General features: G+C 44.7%; 1 protein-coding gene across 1 annotated transcript in view; it reads right to left on the bottom strand.

The window, feature by feature from the left end:
- adamts18 (ADAM metallopeptidase with thrombospondin type 1 motif, 18) overlaps positions 1-4,532 on the bottom strand; it is a 64,526-nt gene extending 59,994 nt beyond the window's left edge. The window contains 3 exon segments of the mRNA XM_066654945.1: positions 749-1,068; positions 3,470-3,515; positions 4,396-4,532. Of these exon segments, the coding sequence (XP_066511042.1) occupies positions 749-1,068; positions 3,470-3,515; positions 4,396-4,458 (429 nt within the window). The 5' untranslated portion in view covers positions 4,459-4,532.
- Between the last annotated feature and the right edge of the window lie 11,664 nt (positions 4,533-16,196).

The following is a 16,196-nucleotide window of genomic DNA, read 5'->3' as shown; positions in this document are numbered from 1 at the left end:
CACAGCAGACTCACACTGGACTGAAACCACTTCATGGTTATTAATGCCAACCTACAAACTCATACTGGATTAATGCCAGGGTTTAAACTCTCTACAAACTGCAGATTCATACTGGACTGAAGCCACTCCACTTAGGTCTGTCAAACTACAGCTTTACATGGGGTTAAAATGTATTCCACAGTTAATACTGTCAGACTGCAAATTCATACTGGATTATAGTGATTCCTCAGTTATTAACGTCAGACAGAAAATATTAATTCATATCAAATTAAAATAAATCCACGGTTATTACTGCAAGATTCATTCAGCACTGAACTGAATCTACTTCACAAGCTGGACATGGTGTTTACACTATAACAATACACACACCGCAATATTATACTGTATAAAAACCACTGCAAAGTTACTACTCTGAGGGCATACACAGAAAATTCATACTGGATACGGGAGGAGTGCAGATACATACTGGATTCAAATCACAGTTATTTCTACACATTACAGATTCAAAGTAGATTAAAATCACTCCACGATAGCAACTAACCATAGACTGTAAAAACTACAACTTGCAGATTCATACTGGATTCACAGCACTCAGTAATTACTACTGATTACAACTGTCAGACCGCACACACAGCACCCACTGCAGTTTCATGATACAGTGTGAAATCACACCAAAATACCTTCAGACTGCAGATTCATACCGGATATAAATCTCTCCACACTCCTGAAACTCAGAGATGTCTCTTACCAGTCCGGTGCAGGTGGAGATGGCTACAGATGAAGCTGAGTGGTTCCTCACGTTTCCCTGATAGAGACATTTGTGAACCTCAGGGTCCACCTCAGTCGTCCTGATGCCACTGTGGCTGAAGGTCTGGACCCTGAAGCCCTCTGCCACCACGCGGACCGGACGAAGGTCCAGGTGTAAATCCTTCCCGAACGCAGAGAACTGATAGTGCACGGGTTTCTCACCCCTTTCGGACAGAGATCTCCGGCTCCGACGCCTCGAAACATCGTGAGACACGAAGCTCCCGAGAGAGTCCACTTCAACTGGCGTCACAAACGTGTAATCTGTGAACAACAAGAGAGGCTACATCATTATCTCCAAAACATTTAACTTTACAAGAGAAGGACACAAAAACCTTCTTAAGATATATAGACACCTCTTCCTAATAGATCATCTGGATACTTTTAAGTGCTCTGACTGTGGACACACAGCTTGTGGAAACCCCAGACACTCAGGAGCAGCCTCTGGTTGAAATGCACAATGTCAAGTGTGGGTTAGAGGAGTATATGCTCTCCAGCTCTGGGCTGTGGAGTGAAAACTGTGGTCTCTGGAGTAATGGAGGGATGAGTTGGAGTGGTGTGTGATCCAGAAGTAATCATGAACTCGACCTTACTAAGACCTCGCCACAAAGCTCCTTCAATGCAGAGGATACAACGCTGCTGGTGTATCGTGCTTGTGATGTCACAGTAGCACATAAACAATAACATGCTTCTGATTGGTCCATCTCTTCTACAGGGGGGTGTGTGCATTGGCACTTTTCCACTTCTTGGTCCCTACTCAACTCTACTAAGTGTTTTTGCTTTCCATCAGGTAAATCTGGTCTGGGTCCTGGAACCGGGTTCTTTTGTTAGACCCTGTTTTCTCCCTGTTCTGAGCAAGCCGAGTAGAGACAACAAGGAAGGAATAGACTCTACTGATCTGTCTGAACTGATGACGGAGCTGTGTTCAGTCCCAAACAACAACAACACGCCACTACACCATGAGTAAACACCGCTTAACGTTACCGCCACCGTTGTTGTGGTTTCCAAAGCCCACTGTTCTTCCTAGAGACAGGGATTTGAGACGACACTTGATATATTTCATGATGGAGTTGTGGTAGTGGAAAACAAAAAAGGGACCAGGGACCAATCAGACAGCAGAGCTGAGTAGAGTTGTTTCAGATTTAAATTTCACCACTCAGACATTGATTAACCCTGATGAAGGGCCCCGAGAGCTGGAGTGTGAGGGACCCCTTTGCTCTGAGCTTGTTTGGGTGGGAGTTGATAACCAAGGTCTTTGCAGGAGAGTGAAGGCTGTCCCTGGAGAAAAATGGGGAGTAAATTTCCTGCGAAAACCCTTTATTTTGGAAGAAAAGGGCATATATTGCTGGAATTTTGGGCATACATTTGTTACACTGCCTCCATAAAAACTCACACGCACTTCGGCTGTGGATATCAGCGGCGATTGCTCTAAGACTGCAAGTGAAGCTCAGCTTCCCCTAAAATGTCAAAAAATAAGTGATCAAATATATACTGTTGTGTACATGTCATTGAATAAATATGCACTACAACGCGCTCAACTTTTGTTCAGAATCAGCTTCTTATCACTGGTAAAGACGCGGCTTTCCTCTCAATCATTCCCACAGCTTCACAGTGCTTTAAACAGTGAGGACACTGAGCGTCCACAGAGTTCAATAGCGAAGCAGCGAAGTGCAGCGAAACGAGACGAGACATTGGATAAATGCTGGGCTTTGTCCCGCCCATCGGACGCTCAGCGTCTCTGGGGGTCTATGGGGCAGTGGGCTGTCCTCGGCTGGCCCGGACGCTCAGCTTCTGCATGATGATTGGATGATCTGTCTGAGGCTGAATCCCTTTTTGATTGACAGCGAAATGAGCGAATCAGTGATCCTTTGGTGTAAAGATCCGAGGGAGCATTACATTTTCATTCTGTTCTGAGTTGAACCGGAGACTTTCTTAATCCTCTTAGCGAGATTTTCTTTGTTAAAAACGACTAGTGACAAATCGAGCTTCTATTTCTGGTGGGTTTTTGTAGCTGCTTGTGTTTGGAGACTGACTTCTATCACTCTTTCTGACTTCTATCGCAGTTTCTGTCCATGGTGTTCTTACATCTCGAGGATGTAAGAACATACAAGATACTGAGAAACAGTCCTGATTATTCAGTACAATGGGGCTTTCATTCAGTATTTTTAAGTACAGCAGAAAGGAGCTGAAAATATGCTTCACATTAATGTGTTCATGTTTCCGTTTTCAGTTCATTAAAGTATTCATTAAGTACAAAAGTACAGAAAGTTCTGCTTCAGAGTGTCCTCATTTAACAATCTAGCCTCAAGCTCTCTCTCTCCCTCTCTCTCTCCTCTCCCTCTCTCTCTCTCTCTCTCTCTCTCTCTCTCCTCTCCCTCTCTCTCTCTCTCTCTCTCTCTCCCTCTCTCCCTCTCTGAGCCCTAAACTCACTCTAACATATGGGAGCCACTCCACAGTTTAAAGAGACTCTGAAACCAGATGAGTTGCAGTTTCCCACACAGAAAGAGAGAGAGAGAGAGAGAGAGAGAGAGAGAGAGAAAGGGAGAGTTAGAGAGAAAGAGAAAGAAAGAGAGAGAGATAGATAGAGGGTGGGGGGTTGAGAGAGACATGCACACACACACATACTTTGCACTGAGTGTCTGTAGGTGATGAAACATACACTCACCGTGGTTGAGGCCAGTGACACCAGGACACGAGGAGCACTGATGAGTCTGCAACACACACACACACACACACACACACACAAAAGTTTGTATTCATGCATTGTAGAGGCATTAAATAGGCTTCAATTAATGTTGTGAAAATGATCCTTACTTTACCCCTAGTTACGTCTATAGACAACACTAACACTAGCTTTACACCAATAATAACACATCTTCATCTTAAGCTTTAACGATTCACAATGTGTGGCCAGTCCCCACAGTGCGAGTGTCTTTTAGTCCCTACAGCATGTTTTCCTAGCACCACACACACACACACACACACACAGACAGCAGTTTTGATAATGGACCATTCTGCCAAAGCACTGTATCTAATTCTAACCTAAACCTAAACCTAAATGTACCCAGAGTAAGTCAATGTAAACCTATTATATTCCATTTCATTTTGGAGCATTTCGATTGGTCCATTCATACTGAGCTTTCTCCCAGTGTAAAGCACACCTGGCTTTTAAAAACCATGTCTAGAAACGAAAAATAAAGGCAAATATGAAGATAGAAGGCTTTGATCTTTTAAAAACACACACTCCTGGTTTATGAATGAGAGCGGACACAAGGGTCAGAACTGTATTTACTTCTGGAGAAAGCCATGTTCTACAGGTACTGCTTGGGCTCCGAGCCTGGAAGAGGTTTCAGAAACACTCCTCAGGTTTGGGATGAAGTTACCTGGCTAACTCTCACCTCCCCTGATTAGTTCAGCCTGAAGTTGAGGACTGTCCACTAGGAATGTCCCTCAGCTGTTTACCTGCTGCACCGCCTTGACTTTAGGCTTTAGGCTTTAGCTAACCCTGGATAAATCCTGCTTTGTAGGTTGTATTGGTTAATAGCAGGTAAACGAGTAAACAAACAAACAAACAAACAAACCGTCACGTGCCTGGAGGTGTGCAGGGCTGAAGCTCAGAGCGGCGCACAGCAGCAGCAGCAGTGTTAGATCCATACGGACACACACACACACGCGCACACTCCTCGGGCATCGCGTGCACTTCCCTCGTGGACAGGTAGCTCCCAGTGTGTATGTGTGTGTGTCAGTGAGAGTGACTGACTGCGTGTGTGAGGGAGTGTGTGTGTGTGTGTGTGTGAGAGAGAGAGAGAGAGAGAGAGAGAGAGAGAGAGGGGAGAGAGAGAGAAAGGGAGGGGGAGGGGGAGGCACCAATCAGAAAACAGCAGGAGGATTGGTGGGACATTCAGAGATGCACAAATGCACACACACACGCAGTGAGAGAGAGAGAGAGAGAGAGAGAGAGAGAGAGAGAAATGTAGTGAGCTATGTGTCTTAAAGGATGGTAATTCTGAAGATAGGTTGGAAATGTATCATTTTTTTTCTTGAATAACATTCTATTTTTTGTTTAATTCTAGTTTTATTCTATTTTGTTTCAGTCTCTGTACTTGTGTTTATCTCTTTATAAGCTGCTGTGGGGTTTAGATTTTGTTATTATTAATAACAATGTACTTATTTAATCTAATAAATAATTATACTTCTCACATATTTAGAAAAAAATGCACATCTCCAACTTTATATGAGCAGAAAAAAATTATATTAATTTTCAGTGTCATTCATTCGTTGTCTGTAACCCTTATCCAGTTCAGGGTTGCCGTCGTTCCGGTGTCTACCTGGAATCATTGGGCGCAAGGTGGGAACACACTTTTTAGGGGGCGCCAGTCCTTCACAGGGCAACACACACTCACACTTACGAGCATTTTGAGTCTCCAATCCACCTACCAACATGTGTTTTTAGACTGTGGGAGGAAACCGGAGCACCTGGAGGAAACCCACGCAGACATAGGGAGAACACACCACACTCCTCACAGACAGTCACCTGGAGGAAACCCACGCAGACACAGAGAGAGCACACCACACTCCTCACAGACAGTCACCCGGAGGAAACCCACGCAGACACAGGGAGAACACACCACACTCCTCACAGACAGTCACACGGAGGAAACCCACGCAGACACAGGGAGAACACACCACACTCCTCACAGACAGTCACCCGGAGGAAACCCACGCAGACACAGGGAGAACACACCACACTCCTCACAGACAGTCACCCGGAGGAAACCCACGCAGACACAGGGAGAACACACCACACTCCTCACAGACAGTCACCCGGAGGAAACCCACGCAGACACAGGGAGAACACACCACACTCCTCACAGACAGTCACCCGGAGGAAACCCACGCAGACACAGGGAGAACACACCACACTCCTCACAGACAGTCACCCGGAGGAAACCCACGCAGACACAGGGAGAACACACCACACTCCTCACAGACAGTCACCCGGAGGAAACCCATGCAGACACAGGGAGAACACACCACACTCCTCACAGACAGTCACCCGGAGGAAACCCACACAAACACAGAGAGAACACACCACACTCCTCACAGACAGTCACCCGGAGGAAACCCACGCAGACACAGGGAGAACACACCACACTCCTCACAGACAGTCACCTGGAGGAAACCCAAAAGAGCAGCAACAAATCACCGTTCCCTGATCATTAGAATCACTGGTAAACAGCCGTCCTCCATAACCCCAAAGCCCAGCATGGCATCTTTAAATCCCCAGGGCAGATGACACTGGCACTGTGTGCACAAATCCACACACACACAAACACACAATCTTGTATCTGTGAGTTGTGGGGACATTACATAGACTTGTTTGTTCTGTGGAGACTTACCTTTAACATTTCCATAAGTACATAAGTTTTACACTGACACTACATCTACCCTTAACCCTAACTCTGAGCTTAACCCAACCTTAAAACATCTCTTCACCTTACAATGTAATGATTTACATATTGGGGTCCAGCTGGTGGTCCCCACAAGGAAGATAAGTCCCCACAGTGTGAGTGTGTAAAAAGGCTTTTGTCTGTACTACGTGATATATTCCTGGTACACACACACACACACACACACACTGATCAGAGTAGCAGCCAAAGGGCTGGGAACTGGGTCAGGGCATGTGTTGTCTTTACCCCCTGTGGGCTCATTGTAGGGTGTAAAGAGAGGGCAGTAGGGTACCAGCAGGAATTACTGCAGCACCACAGCTTATCTCTCCTCTGTCTTATACTGGCACTTCTCCACTGCATGGTGCCAACTCAACTCGACTTAACTCTACCCCACTCAGCTTATTTCCCCTCCTCCACCAGGTGAATCAGGTCCTGGTTCTGGAAGCGGGTTCTTGTTTCGTGGCTGTTCTCTCGTGGTTCAGAGCGAGTTGAGTAGGGACTAAACCGTGGCGTGTAAACCTTGCAGAGCGCTGATTGTCCAGAGAGAGTCGTCACTCTACGCCACGCAACGCAGACGACCAGCACCAACTCTCCATCTGTAAAATCTCCAGCTGCAGCAGAGGTCATGTTAGTTTTTATCCGACTCACGACGGCAGCTCGTAAAATGACGCCGTGGTCTTTTGAAGAGGTTCAAACGCTCCTTGGATCGGTGGCCGACGAAAGAATCCAGCGAGAGCTGGACGCTGCAACAAGGAAGGAACAAACTCTACTGATCTGTCTGAACTGATGACGGAGCTGTGTTCAGTCCCAAACAACAACAACACGCCAGTACACCATGAGTAGCAGCACTCAGGCAGCAGCACTGAGCTTCAGGGACAGACAGGACTTTCTTGTACGTTGAGCAGTAAATCCATATCCAGTCGACAGATGCTTAAAGCATATTTCCTACAGCTGTGTAGTGCGTAGCTGGGCAGAGGGTTGGTAAGGGTGGTGTCTTGTGTAAAATTATGATAGAGCAGTGTTTGATTCCTAGCTCAGGCAGGAACACCATGCTGGACCACTAAGCATCCCCAGGCAGGACTCCAAACACTGTGAGTCCAAAATCAGAGTGTTGCTCCTAGAGCCTGAAGAAATTGGTAGTGGACTAAGGGTATGTCCCTTATATTTAGCCACTTAGGAATTCAGTATCACATAGAGACTGCCAGAATCGACATTGGGAGAGAGGTCCATAATCACCCCCACAAAAACATACCAGTGAGACATGAACCGTAGGACAGTCCATTCAAAGGATCAGTAAAACAGACTCCAAAAAAGGGGATATACCCCCATTCTCACCGTGGAACACAGTTCTGGGTCTTAGTCAACTGTCTGTGACCTGCTTTGGTCCAAACCCCACAGCAGTGTTCTCCCCCTGTGTAAACAGCCCCTGTTCAGAACGCCCGCTTTCAGCACCTGTTCCTTTAAATGATAATGAGCCGCTCTCTGTTCACCCCGACCCCGAGCGCACAGCAGTGAGGAGCGAGGAGCAGAAGCTCTGGTTTTTAGCCGTTTTCGCTCTGTTCTCTTTCTTCTCCGTTTTTACTCAGTGCTCTTATTTCTCCGCGCTCGTTGTGTCTGTTTTGCTGCGTTTAACCTCGTCTTTGTGCTCTCACATAAACACGGGTCCAGTGCTGTGATTGGACAGACTCACGAGGAGGCGGGGCGATTCTAAAATCTCCACATTTGATGTCGGACGCAGAGCACCATCAGTAGAACTCGTTTTATCTCGTGTTTTCAGACTTAGACAATACAAAGAAAACTGACTGTGTGTGTCTTGTTCTAGAGTTACACATCACTTTCATTAAGAGAAACATTTTGTTGTTATTTTTTTAGACACAAGGTTAAGGAAAGCTGAACAGAACAGCTCACTCTTTTTGTGCAGGTGAAAGTTGTTGAACAGACTGATGTCACACCTCAGTCCACTTCACACTTTCAGCTCTGTCCTGCCGAGAAGAAGAGAGGGTGTAAGCAGGGAGCAGCTGTGAGGGGCTCTCTCTCTCTCTCTGTTTTTTTTTTTTTTTTTTTTTTTTTGGTTTCCCTCTATTGTTTGGACAAATGAATTACACAATAAAACATACTATAGGTGACAGCTCCAGGGCTTTGTGAACTTGTCGCCAGCTGTGAGTGCCTGGATGAGTGTGTGAGTGACTGGGTGAGTGTGTGAGTGACTGGGTGAGTGAGTGGCGGACTCCAGGGCATGTTCCTGCCTTGCAACCTATGAACAGAATGCAGTCTTGAACCTGATGAAGTGGTGAATGAATGAATGAATGAATGTAAACCTTACTACATCACTTGCATAAAGAACTTTAAGGGATCTTACAAGATGAAAGGCAACATTTCAAACTTAAGTATGAGGCTTTTTTTCATGGGATTTTTTTTGTTTTTGACCGTATCATCTCTACAATATTTTGCTGTTGAAACTACTGTGATTTTTTCACATTTGCCACCACAGCTGTAGCATGTAGGCACCTGAAAATATCTAATTACAAATTCTGAAGTAAGCTGAAGCGGTTTTGAGGAAACAGTGCCAACAGCACCATGTCAGTCCTGTGTAAGACAAGCCCTGGCAAAAGCATTCTGAACTCGTAATGTAAGAATTAATTCCCAGTGATCTGAGCCTGCTGTCGTTGGTCTGTTCATCGTGAACTTGCTCCACATTGTAAAAGGCAACAAGAGATACAAGGTTTTGTTACAGATAACAATGAAACATAGCCATGGCTGAATTCTCACTGTGTCCAAACCCCCCCCCCCGGTGCCCAGCATTTCCAACTGGAAGATGGGCAGTGAACTGGAGACTGTGCTTTGACACACTGTGGTCATTTATCATATGGTTCTTGTTTCTCCACATTTCTCTCCCTGTCTCTCTCTGGTTCTGCTGAGTGCAGTGTGGTCACAGATGCTCAGCAGCTCCCCTCTCTGTAGCTGTGTGTTGTTGATGGACGAGTTTATATCGGGAAAAGCTAAATCTAGTTTTCGAAAGCCCCTGGAGTCAAGATGTCCACAAAGCTCTCTGAGGCCTGTCTAAGAAAATTGCCTTTTTGTTTCTCCACAGAAATATCCGAGATCAGGTTACGTTTGCGGGGCACTGCTCTGGGGGAGGCATCACCCAAGGCCTCCACACACTCATGTGGTGTGTGTTAAGATCCAATGATGGAAAACAATGGCTTTGGAGAGAGATGAGCAAATCACAAAAGGTGCATTTTTGAATTCCTTTCTTGCTGTTACCCTCTAACAGGGAGCGTGTTTATGGGTGGGGTCAGGTGTGCATTGCTCAGACAAAGGAATCATCCACCGGTGCAATGACAAATCTGAAAAACATCATCATTAGAGTCATTTATCAGCATTCATTAGGGTACAGAGGGGAGAAAGTGAAGGTCGGGCAGCAACGGTTTTACTGTGTTTTAATGTGAGCATGAAATTATGTGTCTATTAAACAGTGAGTGACTGGGTGAGCGAGTGAGTGAGTGAGTGAGTGTGTGAGTGACTGGGTGAGTGTGTTAGTGACTGGGTGAGTGTGTGAAACTATCCACAGGTGTGAGTGTGTGAGTGACTGGGTGAGTGTGTGAAACTATCCACAGGTGTGAGTGTGTGAGTGACTGGGTGAGTGTGTGAAACTGTCCCCAGGTGTGTATGTGTGTGTGAATGACTGGGTGAGTGTGTGTTAGTGACTGTGTGTGTGTGTGAAACTGTCCGCAGGTGTGAGTGACTGGGTGAGTGTGTGAAACTGGCCACAGGTGTGAGTGTGTGAGTGACTGCGTGAGTGTGTGAAACTTTTCCCAGGTGTGTATGTGTGTGTGAATGACTGGGTGAGTGTGTGAGTGACTGGGTGAGTGTTTGATGTGTTCGTCTTGCGCCCATTGGTTCTGGACAAGCTCTGGACCCACTGCAAACTTAAACAGCATGACTCACAGCTGACTGAATAAATGAATGAAGTGAATGGGTGAATGATTGGCATTTAATGAAAGTGTTTATGACGGTAACAGACTGTAATGAATGTGTCAGTGCTGAACTGAGCCTTCCAGTCTTTTACAGTTGTCAGTAAATCACTCTCGTTGACCACAGTGTTGCGTTCAGCTTTTCAAAGTTGATGTTCGAGATAAGATACTGGAGCACTGTTCTGAGGTCAGGTTCTGGATCACACCACTCCAACTCATCCCGGAGGAACCGGGTGGATTTCCATCACTCCAACACACGCTCACACGTATGAAAGACGATTTTAAAACGCTGTAAGTGCCTACAAACATTTGACGAACAGCAGGGCGTCCAAAGGGAACGACCTTCGATCTCCACCAACTGTGTGAAAAGAGCTGCTGTTTCTGAAAGCTTGCAATTTGCCAGAGTCAAACACTAAGGTCAATGAAGTCAAAGCTGACCACAGGCTCATGTTTTTGAGCTTGTCTCTGCCCTTTTTGTTTGTTCCTGAGTGTGTTGTGTAGGCAGAGGCTTTTCCAGTGGTGCTGCCAGCCTCCAGCCTGTATCTGCTCCCAATTTACCATCGCCTGCTGCCTTGTAATTTCGGTGTCTGTCTTTCGGCCTCTCTGTGTGATCGTTTCCATGAAACGTTGTTGCCTTATTTTGGCTCTGAGAGATGAGTGGTTGCCACAGTGGCAGCCGCAGCACCGTCTGTACATCCATCCTCATCTCTAGATGGACGGACAGAGCTCATAGAGGAAGATTTAACAGCCTCATACTGTTAAAGCTCCACTGTCCATACAAGAGCACAGTGTAGTTCTACATTTACAGTGTGTGTTAGTGTGTGTTGTGCTGGTGTAGAGTGGATCAGACACAGCAGTGCTGCTGGAGTTTTTAAACCCTGTGTCCACTCTCTGTCCACTCTGTGAGACACTCCTCCCTCGTTGGTCCACCTTGTAGATGTAGAGTCAGAGACAGTAGCTCATCTGTCGCTGCACGGTGTGTGTCGCTCGTCCTCTAGTCCTTCATCAGTGACACAGGACGCTGTCGGCTGGATGTTTTTGGTCGGTGGACTGTTCTCGGTCCAGACACTGAGGGGTTTAAAAACATCAGCAGTGTTGCTGTGTCTGATCCACTCTACACCAGCACAACACACACTAACACACCACCACCACGTCAGTGTCACTGCAGCGCTGAGAATGGGTCAGTGGAACTGAGATAATAGACAGTGAGTGTTGAACAGTCATTTTTAATGTTATGGCTGTTATGGTGTAGTCAAAAAAAGTGAGGTCAGATATTGAAAGCTTCATCTCTATAATCCACTGTGAGAAGATCTTTATATAAAACCCTCTCCTGGACTCTGGGACGATGCGAGTGTTTGTTTGTATTGTGTCTTCTCTGGTGGACTGATATCTTTGAATCTGCCGAGAGACATCAGCGTCCAGACGGAGGTGTTGACCACGAGGCTCATAAATCATAACGCATGACGGGAGTCCATGCATTAGGCTGCAGACTAAAGCTTATTTAGCCTCGTCAGTGAAAACCCAAACAGTCTGGGACCCCCGTGTTAAAGCCCCTCAGAGCTGACCTCATAACTTCATCACCCCTCACCCCCCCAACCCCCACCCCCCGCAACAACCACAACAACCCCCTAAAAAAGAAAAGAAAAGAAAAACAGAAAACATCATACAATATCTGTCTCTCCATCAGAGAACAATGACAGCTATCATTAACCTTAACCAGAGAGAGAGAGAGAGAGAGAGAGAGGGAAAGAGAGAGAGAGAGAGAGAGAGAGAGAGAGAGAGAGAGAGAGAGAGAGAGAGAGAGGGAGAGAGAAAGAAGAGAGAGAGAGAGAGAGAGAGAGAGAGAGAGAGAGGGAGAGAGAAAGAAGAGAGAGAGAGAGAGAGAGAGAGATGGAGAGAGAGAGAGAGAGAGAGAGAGGGAGAGAGAAAGAAGAGTGTATGTTTGTGTATGTTTTATAAATCTATAAAAGCAGGAACTAAATTGTCGGATTCGCTGGAGTAGAGTTCACTAAAATATAAAGTGTTTTTGAAAATTATTCCAATATAAATAATACCCTAAAAAAGGATTCATGAAAATATTTAAAGTCGATTAAAAAATATATCCAAAAAAGTCCAGAATTCCTGAAAAAAAATATTCAGGATTATTTAAAAAATGGTTAAAATTTCTCCTAAACATCATTTTTAAAATCATTCGAAAACCTAAAGAAAATCTACTGAAAATCTCTGGATGAAATAGCCACTGATTCCCTGAGAAAGAAAGAAACATTAATTTCTGAATGTAACACCCCTCCCCCAACCCCAGGTCTTTCAGGTGGTCGTTATGGAGACGTTAGTGTGGAACCAGGGGGTTGTTATCTTTATTCTGAGGAAGAGACTCTTCTCTTTAAATGCTAAGGAGTAAATTCACAGCTTTACCGCCGTGTCCTGGGAGGAAAGGATTGGGAACAGGGTTCTTACCTGTTTCCAGAGCAGAGGGAATGTGCATATGAATGACCACAGAGGCTTGAATTCAGGACGCGTGAAACACTCTGAATGGAGAGAAAAGGTGAGAAAAGTGTAAATGACTTTCTCAGACGTGCTCTCCTCTTTGCACCTCAATGTGTCTCTGTGCTTTGTGTTCTTTAAAGGGAACAGCGCATTGTTCAGCGCATGTGTGCATTAAATTAAAATGTGTGGACTATCTACCAGCACGCACACTGTGAGACAACACTCATAGTCAGAAAACACAGGATAAACCGAGCCGTTCTGATTCTTCTCCGCTTCTGACGTCAAGTGCAGAGACTTAGTATCACTCCGCCCCCTCGTCTGAGTCTGTCCAATCACAGCGCTGGACCCACGTTTATGTGGGAAGTCAAAGACAAGGTTAAACAGATCCTCACAGCAGTGTTCTAACATCTAGTATAAAGCCTTTCCCAAAGAGTCGGATGAAGTATGCAAATGAGCGTAAGAACAACGTCTACTTCTGAAACCAAAGCTACACCCTAGGCTCTGGCCTGTGGTCTGTGGACCTGTGAGTGTTGTAACTGACCACTGCAGACCACTGACCTTCAGCCACAGTTTGGTCTGGAATTTCCCTCTAACTGCAGCCTGGTGTTGGCATTAGGTTCTGGCTAAGTGTGGAGATCCGTGGAAATTGACGCTCAGAGGAAGAGGCGGCAATTTGTTCTAAAGCCTCTCTCTCGCAACTGACCACAGTGACCAGAGGGAGCCGGACACACACTCCAAATATAATAAACGACACACAGATATGGCACAGGCTGGACCTTCTGCATGAACTCGAACCTCTGAGGTCCACTCCATTTCTGTCTCGTACTGTACACCACACGATATGCACTGTGTGTAAATTCAGGGTTCAGAGTTTCATATGAGATGCTGAATAATTCAGAGTAGTATTTCACAAGCTTACAACAAGGCTCCAAAAGATTAGTTCTGAGTTGACAGTGCGCTACTGCTAACACCGAACCCTAAACTTAACATAAACAAACAGTGAACTCCAAAAGATTATGTAAGAAATGTGTTGTGGTGTGTAACACTATCGCTAAGAGAAAATGATTCTATTTTACGCCTCAATCCACATCTATTACACATCTATCCAGATATTTTTAAAAAAATGTTCTTTTGTTTTGAAATGTTCTGGCCTCCCGTCCACAAGAAAACTGTCTTATTTCACTGAAAACGGAGGCTTTTGAAAACGCTTTCCAAGCAGAAGATTTCTGAAAACTCCTTTGTCAGAGGTGTCACAAAAAAACAAATAAACTCTGATGTCACACAGCATGCCTGTTGTAACCGGAATCCCTCCAGTTCCAGAGGAGTGAGATGCAGTACCAGCTCTGGCCAGTAGGGACTAGTAAGGAGTTGGAATGGTTTACTAAAGAAAGTAAGTGAAGAAGACATTTGAGAGTCAAGCAGCATGTAGAGAAGTGAGATGCTGTTATGAAATCCTGAATTGGGAAAACTGTGTTTTTAAGCTCAGTGTAATTACATTAAGTGTTGTTTGATAAATGTTTGAGAATAAAGTAAGAAATGAGGGTTTGGGGTATGTTTATATTGGTGTAGGGTTGGTTTCAGGGCTGTGATGTTAAATATGAATTACACTAAGTGTTTCTCTGGATGTAGAAGGTTCTGTTATGGTTTTGGTGACTAACAACTGGTGCCTGAGTACTGAGTTCTGTGAAAGAACTATTCCTCAATCACGTGGACACCATTAACCTGTTAGACCTGGACCACCACAGTTTTACAACCACCTATCGTCCCTCATCTTCCCAAACAACTCCATCAATAAACGGGTAAGGTTCCTCTCCTTTACCCCATATTTAGACTACGTTTGTCCATATGTGGACAGCGTTACTTTCTGTTGAAAACGACATATTTCTGCATCTTGAGGGGTTTCAAACATTTGTAATTGTTTTGTTTGTTTCTGTTTATGATTTTTTGCACTACATGTGGATGAGTGACTGGTATAACACATGATAGCTATGAACCCCAACTTATGGTGACTGTATAGGTTTATGTATAGCACCCTCACACTGTCTCTGGCTGAAACTCCTCATTCCCTGTGTAGGGAATTACAGATAACACTAGATTTCAGATTCCCACATTTGAATGAATAGAAATGATGCTGTATTATAAATATATAATGCACTGTTAAGATCTAGATTCAGTCATTTTTGACTTGTGTAGTGCACTACGTAGGAGGTATGGATTGATTTGGAATTAAACCTCTGTGTTTGAGGTCTGTCTTTAAGAGATGCTATGGCCCCCTACTGGACTGGCATGATAATGCAACCATTTTCGTGTTGAATTGGTGCGGTGATATTTTCACATACAGAGGGAGTTTTCATAAATATCTAGATAAGTGTGAGGCCACAGTATCACTTCTTTGGGTACATAAGAGAGATTTTTGCCTGTATTTATTAAAACAGCGCTCCCAGTGGATGGGAGCTCACTTAGTAAACATACAATAACTATACATTGTAATGAAGCAAAATATACAAACATCAGTGTTTTAGTAGTAGTATGTTTTTACATTAATAAGAGATACCATGTTGTTTGTGGGGTGCCCCATTTATACTATTTATATTCACCCTCTTACAGTGGTGGGTTCAAAATGGTGGAACTTTAATATTTAGTACAATTTCCTCTAATTTTTGATGCCGACATCAGATTGTAAATGTTTTTATATTTACAAAACACGGTTAAATTTTCCTTTGATCACATTGGTAATCTTTGTACATGATTTAAAAATAGAATAAACACATCACAGATTCCTGTTTTACTGCATCACCTGAAATTGTCCCAAAAATTCTCATCTACTGTAAGACAAGGCTTTTCCACTGAGCTAAAGCTAAATATAAATGCTGTTGAACACATCATGTTTTACCTCATCTGTCTGTCTCAGAGCATCCACTTGATTTAGACCCAGACTAAATAATCTACACTCACTCCAGAGGCCAATGAGTCAGTGCACTGCAGGTCAGCGCGCATCTCAGAGTGTATCGCTGGAGTCCAGTTTCAGCTCAGATAAAATCCCATTAAAGCCCCGGTGGTCTCCTGCTGAACTAGACCTGGTCTCATCCACCGTCGCCACATTATCACATGGATATCTGCTGACCCGGCTTGTCAGGATTTATCTCCAGGACAGTCACACATACAGCTGACCCTTCTGACCAACCCATAAACAACCTACTGTAATCTACACCATTCTGGAGGCTGGAGAGGGGCTTTGAGCACTCTCAGAGGAACAGAGTCTAGAGATGAGGAGGAGGAGGGGGCTGTGGGGTGAGGTTTTAGAAAATGGGAATGTGGACAGACACTAAACAATCATGCTACAAAGTGCAGTGACAAATTTAGTTGTATCCCACAGTGTGTGTTATGTAAATTTAAAAATTCTACACACTGCACTTTTTTTATAGAACCTTTGAGAAGATGGTAAAGCTGATCTGTAACCATGAGAAACCATTTAAAGACT

This window comes from Hoplias malabaricus, chromosome X2 (genome assembly GCF_029633855.1).
Source record: "Hoplias malabaricus isolate fHopMal1 chromosome X2, fHopMal1.hap1, whole genome shotgun sequence".
In the NCBI taxonomy this organism is placed as follows: domain Eukaryota; kingdom Metazoa; phylum Chordata; class Actinopteri; order Characiformes; family Erythrinidae; genus Hoplias; species Hoplias malabaricus.
Note: the sequence above shows the minus strand (reverse complement) of the source record. Positions and strands in the feature narration are given on the sequence as shown.